This window comes from Callithrix jacchus, chromosome 13 (genome assembly GCF_049354715.1).
Source record: "Callithrix jacchus isolate 240 chromosome 13, calJac240_pri, whole genome shotgun sequence".
Taxonomy (NCBI): Eukaryota; Metazoa; Chordata; class Mammalia; order Primates; family Cebidae; genus Callithrix; species Callithrix jacchus.
In genome coordinates this window covers 31270282-31288258 of record NC_133514.1, presented here as the reverse complement: position 1 = coordinate 31288258, position 17977 = coordinate 31270282, and the positions used below count along the sequence as shown (strand labels likewise).

Here is a 17977-nt window from a genome sequence, read left to right as displayed (position 1 = left end):
AGCACTATCTAGATTAATTTGAAAGACTTCTATGACCTACTTATAAAGAACCATCTTATCGGTATTAGGTATGGTGTCTGGGGCCTATAGGCTTTTCAGGGATCAGTGAACTGTTTGAACCCTGAAAATAAAATGTACTGATTACAGAGTGCAAAAAGTACAGGTAGGAACAAATTAATACTAAGGCTAGGCACAGTGGCTCACGCCTGTAATCCCAGCACTTTGGGAAGCTGAGGCAGGTGGATTGCTTGAGTTAGGAGTTCAAGACTAGCCTGGGCAACATGGTAAAACCCTGTCTCTACAAAAAATACAATAATTAGCGAGGCATGGTGGCACATGCCTGTAGTCCCAGTTACTTGGGGGCCTGAGGTGAGAGGATCACTTGAGCCCAGGAGGTCAAGGTTGCAATGAGCTGAGGTTGTGCCACTGTACTCCGGCCTGGGCAACAGAGTGGGAACCTGTCTCAATAAATAAATAGACACAAACATACCTTTTTTTTTGAGACAGAGTTTCACTCTTGTTGCCCAGGCTGGAGTGCAATGGCGTGATCTTGGTCTACTGCAACTTCCGCCCCCCCAGGTTCAAGTGATTGTCCTGCCTCAGCCTCCTGAGCACCTGGGATTACAGGTGTCCACCACCATGCTCAGCTAAATTTTTGTATTTTTTAGTAGATACGGGGTTTCACCATGTTGGCCAGGCTGGTCTCGAACTCCTGACCTCAGATGATCCACCCGCCTCAGCCTCCCAAAGTGCTGGGATTATAGACGTGAGCCACCACGGCTGACCTCCTCGAAATCTTTTAAACTTAAACAAATATTTACTGAGTATATAGTATGTATTCAGCACTGTCCTGTGTGCTAGGGATATAGTAATCTACAAAACAAAGCCCTTTCCTTGTAGAGCTCACATTGTAAAGGGGGCAGGCAAATGAATTGAGAAATAGACACATAAGGAGTACTGATAGAAAAAAATGAGGAGAGTTGTGGTGAGGAAAGAGGATCTTGGTTTTTTCCTTAAAACCTGCCTCCAGTTGGGTGCAGTTCCTCATGCCTGTAATCTCAGAATTTTGGGAGGCCGAGGCAGGAGGATCACTTGAGCCCAGGAGTTTGAGATCAGCTTGGCCAACATGGCAAAACCCCATCTCTACAAAAAAAAAATACAAAAATTAGCCAGGTGTAGTGGCATATGCCTGTACCCCCAGTTTTTCAGGAAGCTGAGGTGGGAGGATCGCTTGAGCTGGGGAGGTGGAGGTTGCAGTGAGCCGAGGTTGCACCACTGCACTCCAGCCTGGGCGACAGAGCCAGACCCTATCTCAAAAAAAGAAAAAGAACAGAACCTGCTTCCCTTCCTCCTGACCACATTCCTGTTTCCCCCTTTCAGTCCAGGGAGTGGCCTGTCCTCAGTTGGGAAATGAGATTTTCAGTAACTTAGTGAAGAAAATATGACAGCATAATGACTGGAAAGGCAAATAGAATAGTACACTAGGTAAATGAAACTCAACCAGCTTCCAAAAGCAATGTTCTTAGTGCATGCCATTATTAATGTCACACCAAAATGGGTTTTTGTTTCCATAGTGTAGTTCCTCAATCAGAAAGCCAGTTTTTATTCTGCTTATCTCCAGAGCTTTTGTTTGCCTTTTGCTCACCTTAGCCCCCCCTAAACCAGATAAAAAGACCAGAGAGAGCCTGGTTGAGATGAGTCTTGGAGGAAGGCATCCGTTAAGGACACTGGAAAAGGCAGGATCTTTTGTTTTGGTTCATAATGAAGTGGCTTCGGCTGTTCTTTCTCCATCCTGTATCATTTTATCAGGGGGCTGCATTTCCTTTTGCACTTCTGTTCAATTATCTCTGCATCATGGATTCATTCTCCATTCGTGCCAGGTAGGCTGGATGGCTATTTTACTCCTTCATTCAGAAATACTATAGTGGCCAGGCGCGGTGGCTCTTGCCTGTAATCCCAGCACTTTGGGAGGCTGAGGTGAGAGGATCACTTGAGGCCAGGAGTTTGAGACCAGCCTGGCCAACACAGCAAAACCCCGTCTCTATTAAAAAAACAAACAAAAAATTAGCCAGACATGGTGCCTCAGGCCTGTAGTTCCAGCTCCTCAGGAGGCTGAGGCAGAAGACTTGCTTAAGCCCAGAAGGCGGAGGTTGTAGTGAGCTGAGGTTGGGTAAGGATGGGCGATGGAGTGAGACTCTATCCCTCCCCACCAAAAAAACACCAAAACCCAGAAATACTACAGTAGGGCAAAAAGCAGAGTAGACTGCAGATGTGAAGATTATGATATATTTTTTACATTTGTTTTTAACTTACTATCACTGTCACTGATTATCGATTGCTTGATAATTACTAGGTATAATAGAGTAAAATTAAATTGGAAATTCACATCCTGTGTGCATTGATGTAAGGTTTGCTGGGTTCACATTAAATGGCAAATGGATGAAAATAAACTCTCAGGAGAGATGGTTGTTGTAATGGTACAGGAATTCTCCCAGTGGATACATCTCTGTCAACCACAGATCTCAGATAGTCTTGAATAGTCCTAATTTCATGGAATTTTATCATTTTCAATCAAATTAAATTTTATATAAAGTTACATCAGTATAAGTTGTATTATAAATAAATGTGATTTTTAAAGTGCCTGTATATGAATTCTCAGAGAAATGAAATAAGTCAAAATGAATCCTGTTAAATTAGCTATATGATAATTTGAAGTTCAAAAATTATTGTCACTAGAGATGTGATGACTTGATGGTAATGATTTTTTAATATCAAATAACCTCAACGCATTACAGACAGTACCTGTCTTTTAAGATTGCTCATATAAGATTTTATTTTTTAACATAGTCAGAAGGCAAGAACTTAACTGAATATAGAACAGAAATGGTGAGTGTACTGTTAACGTGACTACATGATTTTCCATTAAATTGAAAAGTCTCAGATACATTTTTAATTTAATTTAATTTTACTTACGTATATTTTTGAAGACAGAATCTCCCTCTATCACCCAAGCTGGAGTGCAGTGGCACGATCTCGGCTCACTGCAACATTTACTTCCTGGGTTCAAGGGATTCTCCTGCCTCAGCCTCTCTAGTAGCTGAGACTACAGGCATGCGCCACCATGCCCAGATAATTTGAAATATATTTTAAAAAATAATTCCAACTTTTATTTTAGATTCAGGGGGTACACGTGTAGGTTTGTTACATGGGTATATTGTGTGATGGTGAGGTTTGGGGTATGATTGAGCCCATCACCCAGGGGTTGAGCACAGCACCTGACAGCTTTTCAACCCCTTTTCCCTGACAGTCCCTATTTTTAAAAAGGTTTGGTGGAATGATTTTTTGTCCTTTTGTAAAGTGAAAATCTGTTGCCAAAGGGCCACTTCCTAATAATTCACTTATTTTGGGAATTATAATTTTTATATACTGGGATTCTTAAATAAAATATAGCTGTATCTAATGATCAGTTAGGATTGCAGAATTTGATTAAATTATAGTATGATCACGTGTTCACAACTGTCTGATGGCCCTTATCTTCATTTATGGGAGATCGGAGTTGGGGAACAACTGTAAAGAAGTTTCCTTTTGAGAAAGAATCACAAAACAATAAAGCAAAACGTGTGCAAAAATAAGGATTAATCCTCATGGAGTTTCCTTAGGGTGAAGATAGCTCAGTTTCTGGCTGGAAGCAGTGGCTCATACCTGTAATCTGAGTAATTGGGAGGCTGAGGCAAGTGGATAGCTTGAGCCCAGGAGTTCGAGACCTGCCTGGGCAACATGACAAAACTTCTGTCTCTACAAAAAGCACAAAAAAGTAGCCGGGTATGGTGGTGCATGCCTGTAGTCCCAGCTACTTAGGAGCCTGAGGCAGGAAGGTCCATTGAGCCCCAGAGTCTGAGGTTGTAGTGGTGATCATGCCACTGTACTCCAGCCTGGGCAGCAGAGTGAGACTGTCAAAAAAATAAAAATGAAATAAAAAAGACTGCTCACTTTGGATTCAGCCTGTTGAGTTTTAACTCCCTCACCTAACTGAGTGTCCTTGTGTATGTGAATATACTTCCCCCAAGTGTCCTTATCTATAAAACAGAAAACATAATGCTTATCTCATGGGGTTATTTTAAGTATTAAATATATTTCTCATAAAGGATATTAGCACAATGCCTAGAATGAAATATGTAATCGCTAAGCCACACATTCTACATTATCCATGTACAGACAACTTAATGTTTATAAATCTCCTAGGGGAGTTGCCTCTGGGTGGGAGGGTTGCTGGGTAAAGAATAAATGTTCCCCTTTTGTTTTCCCATAGCAGGGAATTGAAGGCTTGGACCACAGTATTAACTAGGGTGTTGAGCAGGGAAGTCATTCCAAGTATAGGCTCAAAGAGAAGCACAGGAATGGTCCAGGCTTTTGAATAATAGATCCTCTCATATTGAGACACCTAACGCTCTCTCCCAAGAAACTGGTTCTTGCCAACCTGTTCCTGGCACTGTGCCCGGAGCTGTAACACACATTTGCCCTGCAATAGTGTTTCCTGGTTCTGAGTTGGTAGAGAAATCATAGGCTTCTTAGACTCGCTTTCCCTGACCAGTCAGTCCCTTTTTCTTTCTTGCTTGCTTGCTTGCTTATTTTTTGAGATGGAGTCACTCTCTGTCACCCAGGCTGGAGTGCAGCAGTCTGATCTCAGCTCACTGCAACCTCTGTCTCCTGAGCTCAAGCGATTCTCCTGCCTCAGCCTCCCAAGTAGCTGGGATTACAGGGGCCCGCCGCCATGCCCTACTAATTTTTTGTGTGTTTTTAGTAGAGATAGGGTTTCACCATGTTGGCCACACTGATCTCGAACTCCTGACCTCAAGTGATCTGCCTGCCTCAGCCTCCCAAAGTGCTGGGATTACAAGCATGAGCCACTGCACCCAGTTATTCCACACTTTTTCCGACCCCTTCATTCAGCTTTATTAATTTGGCACCAATTAAAAAACAAGCCTCCATATAATGCAGAAGGAAGAACCAAGGGTGCCTAATGTGAACCGACCCAGCCCTCTGCATATCCACATCTCCCTGGCTTCTGAGAGAGGCATGATTCACAAACCATTCCATCAATGTGGGTATTTTACAACATTTTAAAGAAAACACTGGCTGGGCACACTGGCTCACACCTGTAATCCCAGCATTTTGAGAGGCAAAGGTAGAAGGATCACATGAGTCTGGGAGTTCAAGACCAGCCCGGGCAACATGGTGAAACCCTGTCTCTATAAAAAATACAAAAAAAAAAAAATTAGCCAAGTATGGTGGTGCATGCCTTAAGTTCCAGCTACTAAGGAGGCTGAGGTGGGAGGATTTCTTGAGCCGGGGAGGTCAAGGCTGCAGTGAGTCATGATCGTGCCACTGCACTTCAGCCTGGGTAACAGGGACCCTATCTCAAAAACAAGACAAAAGACTGCCCTTTTCCTCCCTGGCCACCTGAAAATTGGCCACTATCATGAAAGACACAGCAGCTGTCCAGACAAAGGAGTTCATATCAACTGATGACTTCAGTGGAAACAAATGGTCATGGTCATCCTTCACTCTGAGAAGGCAGCAGGACTAAAAAAGAAATTTGGGAAAAACTAGCCAAGATTTACAAGATCACATGGACATGATATATAAGATGGATATCAGGCCGGGCGCGGTGGCTCATGCCTGTAATCCCAGCACTTTGGGAAGCTGAGGTGGGTGGACCACCTGAAGTCAGGAGTTTGAGACCAGCCTGACCAACATGGAGAAACCCTGTATCTATTAAAAATACAAAATTAGCTGGGCATGGTAATACATGCCTGTAATCCCAGCTACCCGGGAGGTTGAGGCAGGAGAATCGCTTGAACCCAGGAGGTGGAGGTTGTGGTGAGCCAAGATTACACCACTGCACTCCAGCCTGGGCAACAAGCGTGAATGCCATCTCAAAAAAAAAAAAGGATATCTTCTTTTTCTTTGTATTTCGATTCTGACCCTATTGTGTTGTAGCAAGATAACTGGCATTGTTTATGATTCCCTGGATTATGCAAAGAAAAGTGAACCCAAGCATAAACCTGCAAGACATAGGCCAGATGAGAAGAAAAAGACCTCAAGAAAACAGCAAAAGGAATGCAAGGACAGAATGAAGAAAGCCAGGGGGCCCCAAAAGCCAGTGTTGGTGCCGACAAAAAGGAGTCAAGATTCTGCAGTGGCCTGGTGTGGTGGCTCATGCCTGTAATCCCAGCACTTTGGGAAGCAAGGCAGGAGGATAATTTGAGGCCAGGAGTCTGAGACTGGGCAACACACCAAGACCCCATTTCTAAAAAAATTAAAAGTTACCCAGGCATGGTGGTGCATGGCTGTAGTTTCTCCCAGGTGGGGAGCCCAGGAGGTCAAGGCTGCGGTGAGCCATGATTGCAACACTATACTCACCCTGGGTGACAGAGAGAGAGACCCTGTCTCAAAAAAAAAAGGAAAAAGAAAAAAAAAGATTTGTCTCTAAGGCAGAAGTTTAAGTTTACGAATTTCTGGCTCTTTCTCCCATGATTCTTTTCTTCCGAAGAACAAAAGCAAGGCCCCAGAGTGCTAACAGCGCCGCTACTCTAGGTGTTGTGTGGGGCCTACCCCATCGGGTTCCCTGGAGTGACATTTGCAGCAATTCCTTTGCTTCACGGTTCTAAATTGTTCTCCCCAGGGTGTCCCTTCTCTTTCAGGTATCTCTTTCTCCTGGCTGGAGGAGGCGCCCTGGCTGTGGCTGCCATGGGTCCCTATGCCGTGCTCGTCTTCACCCCTGCTGTCTGCACGGTGGCTCTCCTCTGTTCTCTGGCCCCGCAGCAAGTCCACAGGTGGACCTTCTGCTTTCAGATGAGTTGGCAGACCTTGTGTCACCTGGGTCTGCACTACACTGAGTATTACCTGCATGAGCCTCCTTCTGCGAGGTAAGCAGCCTGTTCACTGGTAGTACTCGGTCTACCTGGGGTTTGCTTGCACTACCGTGGTAGCAGAGAGAACCTGGGTGTTGGGTTGGAATCTTACTTCTCCCACATTTGACCAGTGTGACCTTGAGCAAGTCCTTTCGCCTCTTTCATACTCATTTCTTTTTATGGGAAAAGATATGGGGTTAACAATACTTGCAAAAAATTGAAAGATTTTTTTTTCTTTTGAGATGGAGTCTTGCTCTATTGCCCAGGCTGGAGTGCAGCAGTGTGATCTCAGCTCACCACAACCTCCGCCTCTTGGGTTCAAGAGATTCTCCTCCCTCAGCCTCCCAAGTTGCTAGGACTATAGGCGTGCACCAACACGTCCAGCTAATTTTTGTATTTTTAGTAGAGATGGGGTTTCACTATGTTGGCCAGGCTGGTCTGGAACTCCTGACCTCATGATCCACCTGCCTCAGCCTCCCAAAATGCTGGAATTACAGGTGTGAGCCATTGTGCCCGGCCTAAGAGTGTTGTCAATGTTAGTGTAATTGCTTAATGGATTCACCTTCTCTACTACCTAGGCAGTCAGGTGAATGCAATAGAGAAAGAGTAATTCACAGAGAGCTGGCTGTGTGGGAGACAGGAGTTTTATTACTACTCCAAGCATTTGGGGTAATCATAAGCAGTTTCCCCGAGCAATTGGGGATCTGAGTTTTTAAGGATAATTTGGTGGGTAGGGGGGAGGCCAGTGAGTCAAGAGTGCTGATTGGTTGGATTGGAGATGAAATGACAGGGAATCGGAACTGTCTTCTTGCCCTGAATCAATTCCTGGGTGGGGTCGCAAGATAAGATGAGCCAGTTTATCGATCTGAGTAGTGCCAGCTGATCCATTAAGGGCAGGGTCTGCAAAATATCTCAAGCACTGATTGTAGGCCTTATGATAGGAATGTTATCCCCGGGAACAACATGGAGAGGGTCGGAATCTTGTCATCTCCAGCTGCGTGACTCCTAAGCCATAATTTCTGATCATTTGCTAATTTGTTAGTCCTACAAAGGCCGTCTAGTGTCCAGGCAAGAAGGGTGTTTGTTTTGGGATAGGGCTGTGATTGTCTTTGTTATAAACTATAAGCTATAAACCAAGTTCCTCCCAAAATGAGTCCCAGGAATGAACAAGGACAGCTAGGAGGTTAGAAGAAAGATGGAGTTTCTTAAGTCAGATCTCTTTCACTGTTTCAGTTATATATGCAATGACAGTTTGATTAGAATGAATATAAATGGGATTCTGTGACTAATCATCACTGCCACGTGCTGCCTATGTAGTGCAGTGTCTGGCACTGTGCCGTAGTTGTCATTGTGCCTGAGAGGGAGGGCGAAGCTGGAATCCCAGAGCCCGCAGAGGAGGCCTGCCCGGAAGTGACTCAGCACCGTCTGCCAGCCTTCGCACGGGCTGAGTGGACACTCCGCGTGCAGGTATCAATCTTCCCATGGCAGTTGCTGGGAGAAGCAGCTGCTGTGTCAGTGTTTTTCTTCCTTCAGACTCAGCTGTTCCCGTCTTGCTGAAGAAGGGTAGGCACCCCATCTAGAAAATAGAAGTCAAGAGCTAATTGCAATCTAGAGAAGTGTTATTGTGAATCAGCAAGATCCCTGAGATAAGGGGGAAACACTGCTTTGCGATCTTGAGATGTCATGATCCTGGCTGTCTCTGATGATCACAATTGGCTTCAGGGTCCCTCGGAGCACAGAGACTGTGATGCTCTGATTCTAGCCTATCTGATTCTAGCCTGTGGTTGGTTCACTTGCTTTGCCATCCTGACTATACCCAGAATCCTTTTTTAATTTTCCTATTAAGATTATTTTCAGCCCAGCATGGTGGCTCACTCCTGTAATCCCAACACTTTGGGGGGCTGAGGCAGGCAGATTACTTGAGGCCAGGAGTTCAAGACCAGCCTGGCCCACATGGCGAAACCCTATCTCTGCTAAAAATACAAAAATTAGCCAGGCATAATGGTGGATGCCTGGAATCCCAGCTACTCAGGAGGCTGAGACAGGAGAATCCCTTGAACCCGAGAGGCGGAGGTTGCAGTGAGCTGAGATCACACCACGGCACTCCAGACTGGGCAACAGAGGGAGACTCTGTCTCAACAAAAAAGGGACTATTTTCACGAAAGTCTTTAGGTTGGCTGCTATATGGAAAAGGCAAGATGGCAGGTGGGTGGGGCGTAGGAAGTACCAAATGAGATGGAGTGAATCAGGATGTAGGTAGGGAGCCGGGGCCTGATGGGGCTGGGAGGGCAAGTTGAACAGGATCTGGCTGGATGTGAGGGAGGCTGGAGTGTTGGGGTCCGGCACGTCTGCCAGGGGGCTACTGACCTGTGAGAGTCCCCCGAGACCACCAACGTAGATGTCTCGTTCAACCTGAGGGAGAGAGCACGCGGAAGTGAAAGAAGAAAGAAAAGTGGAGTTTGGAGCTCTGAATGACTTGAAGTCAAGCAGCAACTTTATTTCTGTGGGTTACAGCTTTTATACCTTTTTTCTTGTTACATTTACTTTAGCTCAGCACTTACTTTAGCTCAGCAGAAAAGAGGGCAAACACAAAAGGGAACAGAAATCACGTAAAAATAGTTATCAGGGGCTTGTGATAACAGCTCACAAAGCAGTTTTAAGGGGGCTTGTGATAATAGCTTACAAAACAGTGTAGGAGTTAATATATGTTTTTCAAAGATACACAGTGCAAACAATAGTGTCCTTAAGGTGGCTTGTTAACTATGTTTTCCATCAGGAGGTAGAGCAAAGGCTCAGCTCCTGAGAAAATATGGGCAGGGGTCTTTGCCCCTCTCAGGCATCTCAATTGCGGCAAGCCTATTGCCTACACAGAGACTAAGGGGGATATGAAGCAGTCAGCACAATGTCCTCATAAACCACAGGACCTTACTCTGCATTCTGTTTTTGCCTCAGTGGCTTAGCCATTTTTACCTCGACTCAACAGCCCTCGAGAGTGGGGGGAGAGCAGATAGGTCCAGCAACCAAGATGGGGCGAGTCACACTAACAGTCTCAAGCCCTTGGCGTGAACACTGCACTGGAGCAGACCTGGAATGGGAGGCGGTGCTGGTTGGGCAGGGCTGTTGCCATCACACAGTGCTGGGTGGCTCAAACAACAGAAATTCATTTCCTCACTGTTCTGGAGGCTGGAAGTCCCAGATGATGGTGTCAGCAGGGCTGGGTTCTTCTGAGGCCATTCTCGTGGCTTGTAGGTGGCAGTATCCCCCTGGGTCCTCATGATTTTCACCCCTCTGTGTGTGTGTCCGTGTCCTAATTGTTCTGATAAGGACTGCATGCATATTGGATTAGCGCCCATCCTAATGACCTCACTTAACCTTAATCACATCTTCAAAGACCCTCACTCCACATATTTTCAGGTACTGGGGTGAGGTCGTTAGCACTTGAACTTGGGGGACACACATTCCGTCCATAAGAGAGAGTGAGGGAGCCAGGGGTTGGTGGCATTTGGATGCTACCTTGCTTTCAGTAAGAATCAATCAAGTAAGCTGGTCAGTTTTTCTTAAATCTTCAGACACAGAAACAGCAGCAGTTGGGAGACTGTTTTCTCTCCACAGGACCGTGTTCGAGTTCCTGATTGTAGAGTGTCATTGTAATTTTCTTTCTTTTTTGAGATGGAGCCTTGCTCTGTCACCCAGGCTGGAGTGCAGTGGTGTGACCTCTGCTCACTGCAACCTCTGCCTCCTGGCTTCCAGTGATTCTCCTGCCTCAGCCTCCCAAGTAGCTGGGACTACAGGCATATGCCACCACACCTGGCTAGTTTTTTGTATTTTTAGTACAGATAGGGTTTCACTGTGTTAGCCAGGATGGTCTCTATCTCCTGACCTCTGATCCACCCGCCTCTGCCTCCCAAAGTGCTGGGAGTATAGGCTTTTTTTGTTTGTCTGTTTGTTTGTTTGTTTTTTAGACAGGATCTTGCTCAGCTGCACAGGCTGGAGCACAATGGCATGCTCATGGTGCATTGCAGCCTCGACCTTCTGGGCTCAAGTGATCCTCCCACTTCAGCCTCCTCAGTAGCTGGGACCACAGGCATGTGCTACCACACAGGGCTAATTTTCATATTGTTTGTAGAAATGGGGTTTTGCCATGTTGCCCAGGCTGGTCTCAAACTCCTGGGCTCAAGTGATCCACCCACCTCACCTCAGCCTCCCAAAGTGCTGGATTCCAGGTGTGAGCCACTGCACCCAGCCTAATTTTCATTCATTGTTCTCCTCAATACTCTTGCCAGCAGGATCTTTGATGATAAAGCAGTAAGAGTTCAGGTGATTGATTAAGACTATACTTCAAATTGCTAATGGCTGAGCACACATTGTGATCCATGCCTCAGTACAAATCCCACATTAGGCAGAGTCTTACAGTCAGAGGCTGGTTCATATTGAAAATCTTCAGCTTCCCATCTTCCCTTCACTACTCAGTTTTTGTCTCCTCTATGGCAAATTTCTCCCAGGTCTCTGATCCTGATCTTTATCGGCCTTTCTTGGAAATATTATAATCATCATTTCCCACATTGTTCCTCATCATTCTCTTATTTGCATCTCTGACTAATGTTTAATTTCCCCATTTACTTGATCCCACCTGATATCACCCTAAATAACAAACAGAAAGAGGCTCCCTAAAAGAAAACGATGGGGCCGGATGTGGTGGCTCATGCCTGCAATCCCAGCACTTTGGGAGGCTGTGGTGGGCGGATCACTTGAGGCCAGGAATTCAAGACCAACTTGGAGGCCAGGAGTTTGCCTGGCCAACATAGCGAAACCCCATCTCTACAGAAAAACCACAAAAACTAACTAGGCATGGTAGCACATGTCTGTAGTCCCAGCTGGGAGGATCATTTGAGTGTGGGAGGCAGAGGTTGCAGTGAGCCAAGACAGTGCCACTGTACTCCAGCCTGGGTGATAGAGTGAGACTGTATATTGGGAAAAACATAAAGAAAAGAAAAGAAAATGATGCTTATGGCTGGGTCCAGTGGCTCACACCTGTAATTCCAGCAATTTGGGATGCCAAGGCTGGCAGATCACCTTAGGTCAGGGGTTCGAGACCAGCATGGCCAACATGGCGAACCCCCGTCTCTACTAAAAATACAAAAATTAGCCAGGCATGGTGGCCTGCACCTGTAATCACAGCTACTTGGGAGACTCGGAGAATCACTTGAACCCAGGAGGCAGCAAAGGTTGCAGTGAGCTGAGATTGTGTCACTGCACTCCAGCCTGGGCCACAGAGAGAGAATCCGTCTCCAAAAAAAGTGAAACAAAAAGAGAAAATGATGCTTATTTAGGAATAGGGCATTACGGTGGGAATATGTGTGCCATAGTAAACTATGTGTGTATTCAGGTTGGTAAAGGAAGACAAAGATTTTTAAGGGAAAAATGAGAAGCATTATACAATTGTTTTGAAATTATTGTCCTTGAGTACAGGATCAATGACAAGGGTGATTGGGCAGGCAGTGGCTGGGCAGGTGATTGCATCACACAAAAGTATTTTTTTTGTGAAGGGTTGCAATAGTTTTTGCAGTCTTTTGTGGTAGTTTTTGTTACCAGACATACAAGCATTGAGAACCCTCTCTTTAGACCTTTCCTTGGCTGTTTGTCAGAATTGTTTTGTTTGGTTTTCCTTTTTAACACAAGTGACTTGATTTTTCTTTTCTTTCTTTCTTTCTTTTTTTTCAGACAGGGTCTCACTCTGATGCCCAGGCTGGAGTGCAGTGGTGCAGTCAGAGCTCACTGCAGCCTTGAACTCCTGGGCTCAAGGGATCCACCCATGTCAGCCTCCCAATCTGATGGGATTCCAGGTGTGAGCCACTGCACCCAGCATGGTTCCATTTTTATTCTCACAACTTTCGAATTGGGGTAGTGTGTGCTTCTGAATTAATTCAAGAGTCTTCAGCTGTCAAAGTAAAACTTCCCACGCAAATTCTCCTATTCAGGATGGAAGATTTCAGGATAGAAGATGGGATGGATCTCTGAGATCCCTGGGAAGCTTCTCAAGTTGAACATGAGTGTAAATGTGTGCATCTAATCTTTGCTTTAAAACAAACAAAAAATATATATGCATACATACACACATATTCACACAGGTATACATATACTTATTTATATAAAACATAATTATTACAAAAAATTCAAACAAAGCAAAAAGTGAAAGATATTCTTAGGCTAATCTCATTCCCTAGAGGTAACTATTCTTAAAAGTTTGGGGTATATTTTTCTAGACTTCAGCTCCACTGTATACTTAAGATCTGTAAATACTGCTGGTGCGGTGGCTCATGCCTGTAATCCTAGCACTTTGGGAGGCTGAGATGGACTGTGGTCCACATGACATAGATGCACTTGAATTGAGCTACTTAAAATGGCTTAAGCCCAAGAGTTTGAGATCAGCCTGGGCAACATAGCAAAACCCCATCTCTATAAAAAAATAAATACTCATGCCTATAATCCCAGCACTTTGGGAGGCCAAGGCGGGTGGATCACAAGGTCAAGAGATCGAGACCATCCTGGTCAACATGGTGAAACCCCGTCTCTACTAAAAATAAAAAAATTAGCTGGACATGGTGGTGCGTGCCTGTAGTCCCAGCTACTTGGGAGGCTGAGGCAGGAGAATTGCTTGAACCCAGAAGGCGGACATTGCACTCCAGTCCGGGTAACTCTGTCTCAAAATAAATAAATAAATAAAAATATGATTTATTTATTTTATTTTAAGATTTACTCTTTGTGGGGTCCTGCAAGCCATGAGATTAATCTTAGCTGAGCAGAGCTATTTCCCGTGAGATCATGTATAGCAGACTGGAATAAGAGAGAATAAATACAGAGTGTTTTTATGTTTTTAAAAAAATTCTCTTGCAGATTCTGCATCACTCTTTCTTCTCTCATGCTCTTGACCCAGAGGGTCACATCCCTCTCTCTGGACATTTGTGAGGGAAAAGCAGAGACAGCATCTGGAATCATCAGGAGCAGGAGCTCTTTGTCTGAGCATGTGTGTATGGCACTGCCCTATTTCAGCTACTTGCTCTTTTTCCCTGCTCTCCTGGGAGGCTCTTTATGCTCCTTCCAGCAATTTCAGGCTCGTGTTCAAGGGTCCAGTAGTTTGTATCCGAGGCACTCTTTCTGGACTCTGAGCTGGAGGGGTCTGCAGATTCTTGGACTAGAGTGCCTAAACGTGGCTGTGAGCAGGGTGGTGGGTGCCGGAGTGGGACTGACAGATTGCCAGCAATTCGAGTGCATCTATGTCATGTGGACCACAGCTGGGCTCTTTAAACTCACCTACTACTCCCACTGGATCCTGGACGACTCCCTCCTCTACGCAGCAGGCTTTGGGTCTGAGCTTGGTCAGAGCTCTGGAGAGGAGGAATATGTCTCTGATGCAGACATCTGGACCCTGGAAAGAACCCACAGGATATCCGTGTTTGCAAGAAAGTGGAACCAAAGCACAGCTCGATGGCTCCGACGACTTGTATTCCAGAACAGCAGGGCTTGGCCATTGTTTCAGACATTTGCCTTCTCTGCCTGGTGGCATGGACTCCATCCGGGACAGGTGTTTGGTTTCCTTTGCTGGGCTGTGATGGTGGAAGCTGACTACCTGATTCACTCCTTTGCCAATGGGTTTATCAGATCCTGGCCGATAAGGCTGTTCTATAGAACCCTCACCTGGGCCCACACCCAGTTGATCATTGCCTACATCATGCTGGCTGTGGAGGTCAGGAGCCTTTCCTCTCTCTGGTTGCTCTGTAATTCTTACAACAGTGTCTTTCCCATGGTGTACTGTATTCTGCTTTTGTTATTGGTGAAGAGAAAGCACAAATGTAACTGACGTCTTTCCCTGGCTTTCATCTTATGCACCCATGCAACAGTTTAGAAAGTGCCAGATTACTAAGACCAGCTCGGTCATAGAGACCCCCAACACCCACAAGTGGTGGTGAAGGAATTAAGAAACAGACACAAAGAGTGCAAAGTGAGACTGTCGGGGCTAACAGCCTTCCATGTTGAGAGCCTCAAGCCGACTTTGACCCACATATTTATTCTCTCTGAACAGGTGATTATTATTAACAAACAGGTGTTCTGTGTTTTCTCATAAAACAAAAATAAACTAGGCAGGTAGCTGGTGCCTACTTACCACTGATCAAAGAAAAACTAGAAAGCATTCTCCACGAGGGAGCCATGGGGACAGGGTCACATATCACATGATTGAAGAACTAGTTTAACTGGTGTGTGATATAGACATACTGTTTACTATTTTAGAACACCCTGAGCAGTTTTCTGCTTTGGGGGCCGGCTCGGTTTTCCTTGCTGTCATTCTCAGCAAACAGTATAGTCCATCATACACTGAGCACCAGATGACGCGTCAGTGATGCATACATTTGAACTTTTCCATAATAAAAATTTTTCTAAAGTTTTGGATGAATATACCAAATGACTTGCAGTAGGGATGTACGTGTCTACTTTAGCAAGCTATTCTGCTGGTACTGAGGATACAGAAAGGAAATAGATGTGGTTTCTTCCCTTAAGGTTTATAGCCTAGATGTGGAAGCAAAGATTAAGTAAAGTGAAACATAAAAACACAAGGTGCTATGAACCAGATGGCAAATACTCTATATATAGACACCCCAAAATTGAGTGTTCAGTTGGCCCACCTGATCCCGGAATGGGAACTTTAGCAACACAAAACCAAACCAAAACAATACCTAACTCATTATCATATTGGTTTGTTATGTGAACTAGAGATTCATACCTATTCATAAGTTTGAAAATTTTGTCTAAATTTGTAAATTTGGGCCAGGTGCAGTGGCTCATGCCTGTAATCCCAGCACTTTACAGGGCTGAGGTGGGAGGATTACTTGAGGCCATGAGTTTGAGACCAGGTTGGGCAACGTAGCAAGAACTTGTCTCAAAATATATATATATATATAATTGGGTGGGCATGATGTATGCACCTAAAGACCTAGCTCCTCTGGAGGCTGAGACAGAAGGATCTTTTGAGCCCAGGAGTTCGAGGCTGCCGTGAGCTGTGATTGTGCCACTGCACCCCAGCCTGGATGACAGAGGGTTAAAAATTTTTTTGAAAATTTGAAAAAAATTTGTCCTAAAAATAGAATGGCTGATAGGATTCCCAGATTTATGTCAATAAACTGAAAACCCACCTAAGACATGATAACTATTTACATAATTGTTAAATACAAAGCTGACTCATAAACATGTCTTACAAAGAGATCAATAACAGGAAGTAAATGCCATTTCAATATAACTTTGAGGGTGAGTTTGATTCTTGTTTTCTTGGCATAGTCTATATAACTTCCTCTGTTTCTTCCTGTTAGGATTTAAAATACACCAAGAGAAAGGTGTCAGGATGGCTGGGTGCAATGCCTCATGCCTGTAATCCCAGCACTTTGGGAGGCCGAGGCAGGTGGATCACCTGAGGTCAGAGTTTGAGAGCAGCTCACCAACATGGAGAAACCCAGTATCTATTAAAAACACAAAATTAGCCAGGAGTGGTGGCACATGACTGTAATTCCAGCTACTCAGGAGGCTGAGGCAGGAGAATTGCTTAAACCCAGGAGGCAGAGGTTCCAGTGAGCCGAGATCACGTCATTACACTCCAGCCTGGGCAACAAGAGCAAAACTTAGTCTCAAAAAAAAAAAAAAAAAGAGAAAGATATCAGGACTTCTAAATTATGCAGTAGCAATGTCACTTAACTAGCACTTAGAAATTACTGCCACATCTGCAGGTCACCAGTACTCTTATGTAATTACCATTTTTCTTTAATCAACTTTAATTCAACTTATTTATAAAATTTACCCCTCTTCTAAGCAATGGCAGTGATAAAAATTGGGTTTGGTGTGCTAATTCTATTTTACTCTAGAACTCACTAAAAGAAATACATGCTCGTTCAAATAAAAGAAACTGTTCGTGTGCTACGTAAAAGCATCTGCTTACCCAAAGTGACATCTATCCCACCATACAAAGCATACAGGTATTTCAGCTTGTTGAATATTCCAAACCCATCCTTGTCATCCTTTTCAAAATGTAAAATTGCAAATAAGCTTTTTGATATGGTTTGGGTTTGTGTCCCCACCCAAATCTCATATTGAATTGTAATCCCCAGTGTTGGAAGAAGGGCCTGGTAGGAGGTGATTAAATCATGGGGGTGGATTTCTCTCGCTGTTCTCGTAATAGTGAGTTCTCACAAGATCTGGTTGTTTATCAAAGTGTGTAGCACCTCCCCGTCTTTCTCTTTCTCCTGCTCCAGCCATGTAAAATGCGCCTCTTTCCTCTTCACCTTCCACCAGGATTGTAAGCTTCCTGAGGCCTCCTGTACAGCCATGCTTCCTGTATAGCCTGTGAAACCGTGAGCCAATTAAACTTCTCTTTTCTTTAATTACCCAGTCTCAGGTGGTTCTTCTTCTTCTTTTCTTTTTTGGAGACAGGGTCTCGCTCTGTCACCCAGGCTAGAGCGCAGTGGCATGATCTCAGCTCACTGCAACCTTCACCTCCCAGGTTCAAGCAATTCTCCTGCCTCAGCCTCCCAAGTAGCTGGGACTACAGGTACATGCCACCATGCCCAGCTAATTTTTGTAATTTTAGTAGAGTTGGGGTTTCACCACATTGGCCAGGCTGGTCTTGAACTCCTGACCACAAGTGATCCATCCACCTTGGCCTCTCAAAGTGCTGGGATTACAGGCGTAAGCCACCATGTCTGGCCTCAGGTAGTACTTTATAGCAGTACAAGAACAGACTAATACACTTTGAATCGTTTAAACTTCACAAAGATAATAAGTTGGAAGCTATAGATCACTTAGAAGGTTATAGATGAATATCACCGATTAACATGAAGGCAAACAACAAGCCCAGTCTTAGCACTCAGAACGTAACATGACAAGCAGTGAGGGTGTTGATAAACAGAGATGGCAAGGATTTGTAGTGGCCTTGGTGGGGTGCAGTGGCTCATGCCTGTAACCTCAGCACTTTGGGAGGCTGAAGCAGGAGGAGCTCTTGAGCCCAGTAGTTTGAGACCAGCCTG

The 17977-nt window shown here is 44.8% G+C and overlaps 1 protein-coding gene across 1 annotated transcript; it reads left to right on the top strand.

The window, feature by feature from the left end:
* The first annotated feature begins 1696 nt into the window (after positions 1 to 1696).
* Positions 1697 to 17335, top strand: MBOAT4 (membrane bound ghrelin O-acyltransferase MBOAT4). The gene is made up of 3 exons (XM_035270233.3): positions 1697 to 1880; positions 6705 to 6929; positions 13809 to 17335. Exons 1-3 carry the CDS (start codon positions 1762 to 1764, stop codon positions 14770 to 14772), a joined length of 1308 nt encoding a protein of 435 aa, XP_035126124.1. The 5' UTR covers positions 1697 to 1761; the 3' UTR covers positions 14773 to 17335.
* Positions 17336 to 17977: the final 642 nt, after the last annotated feature.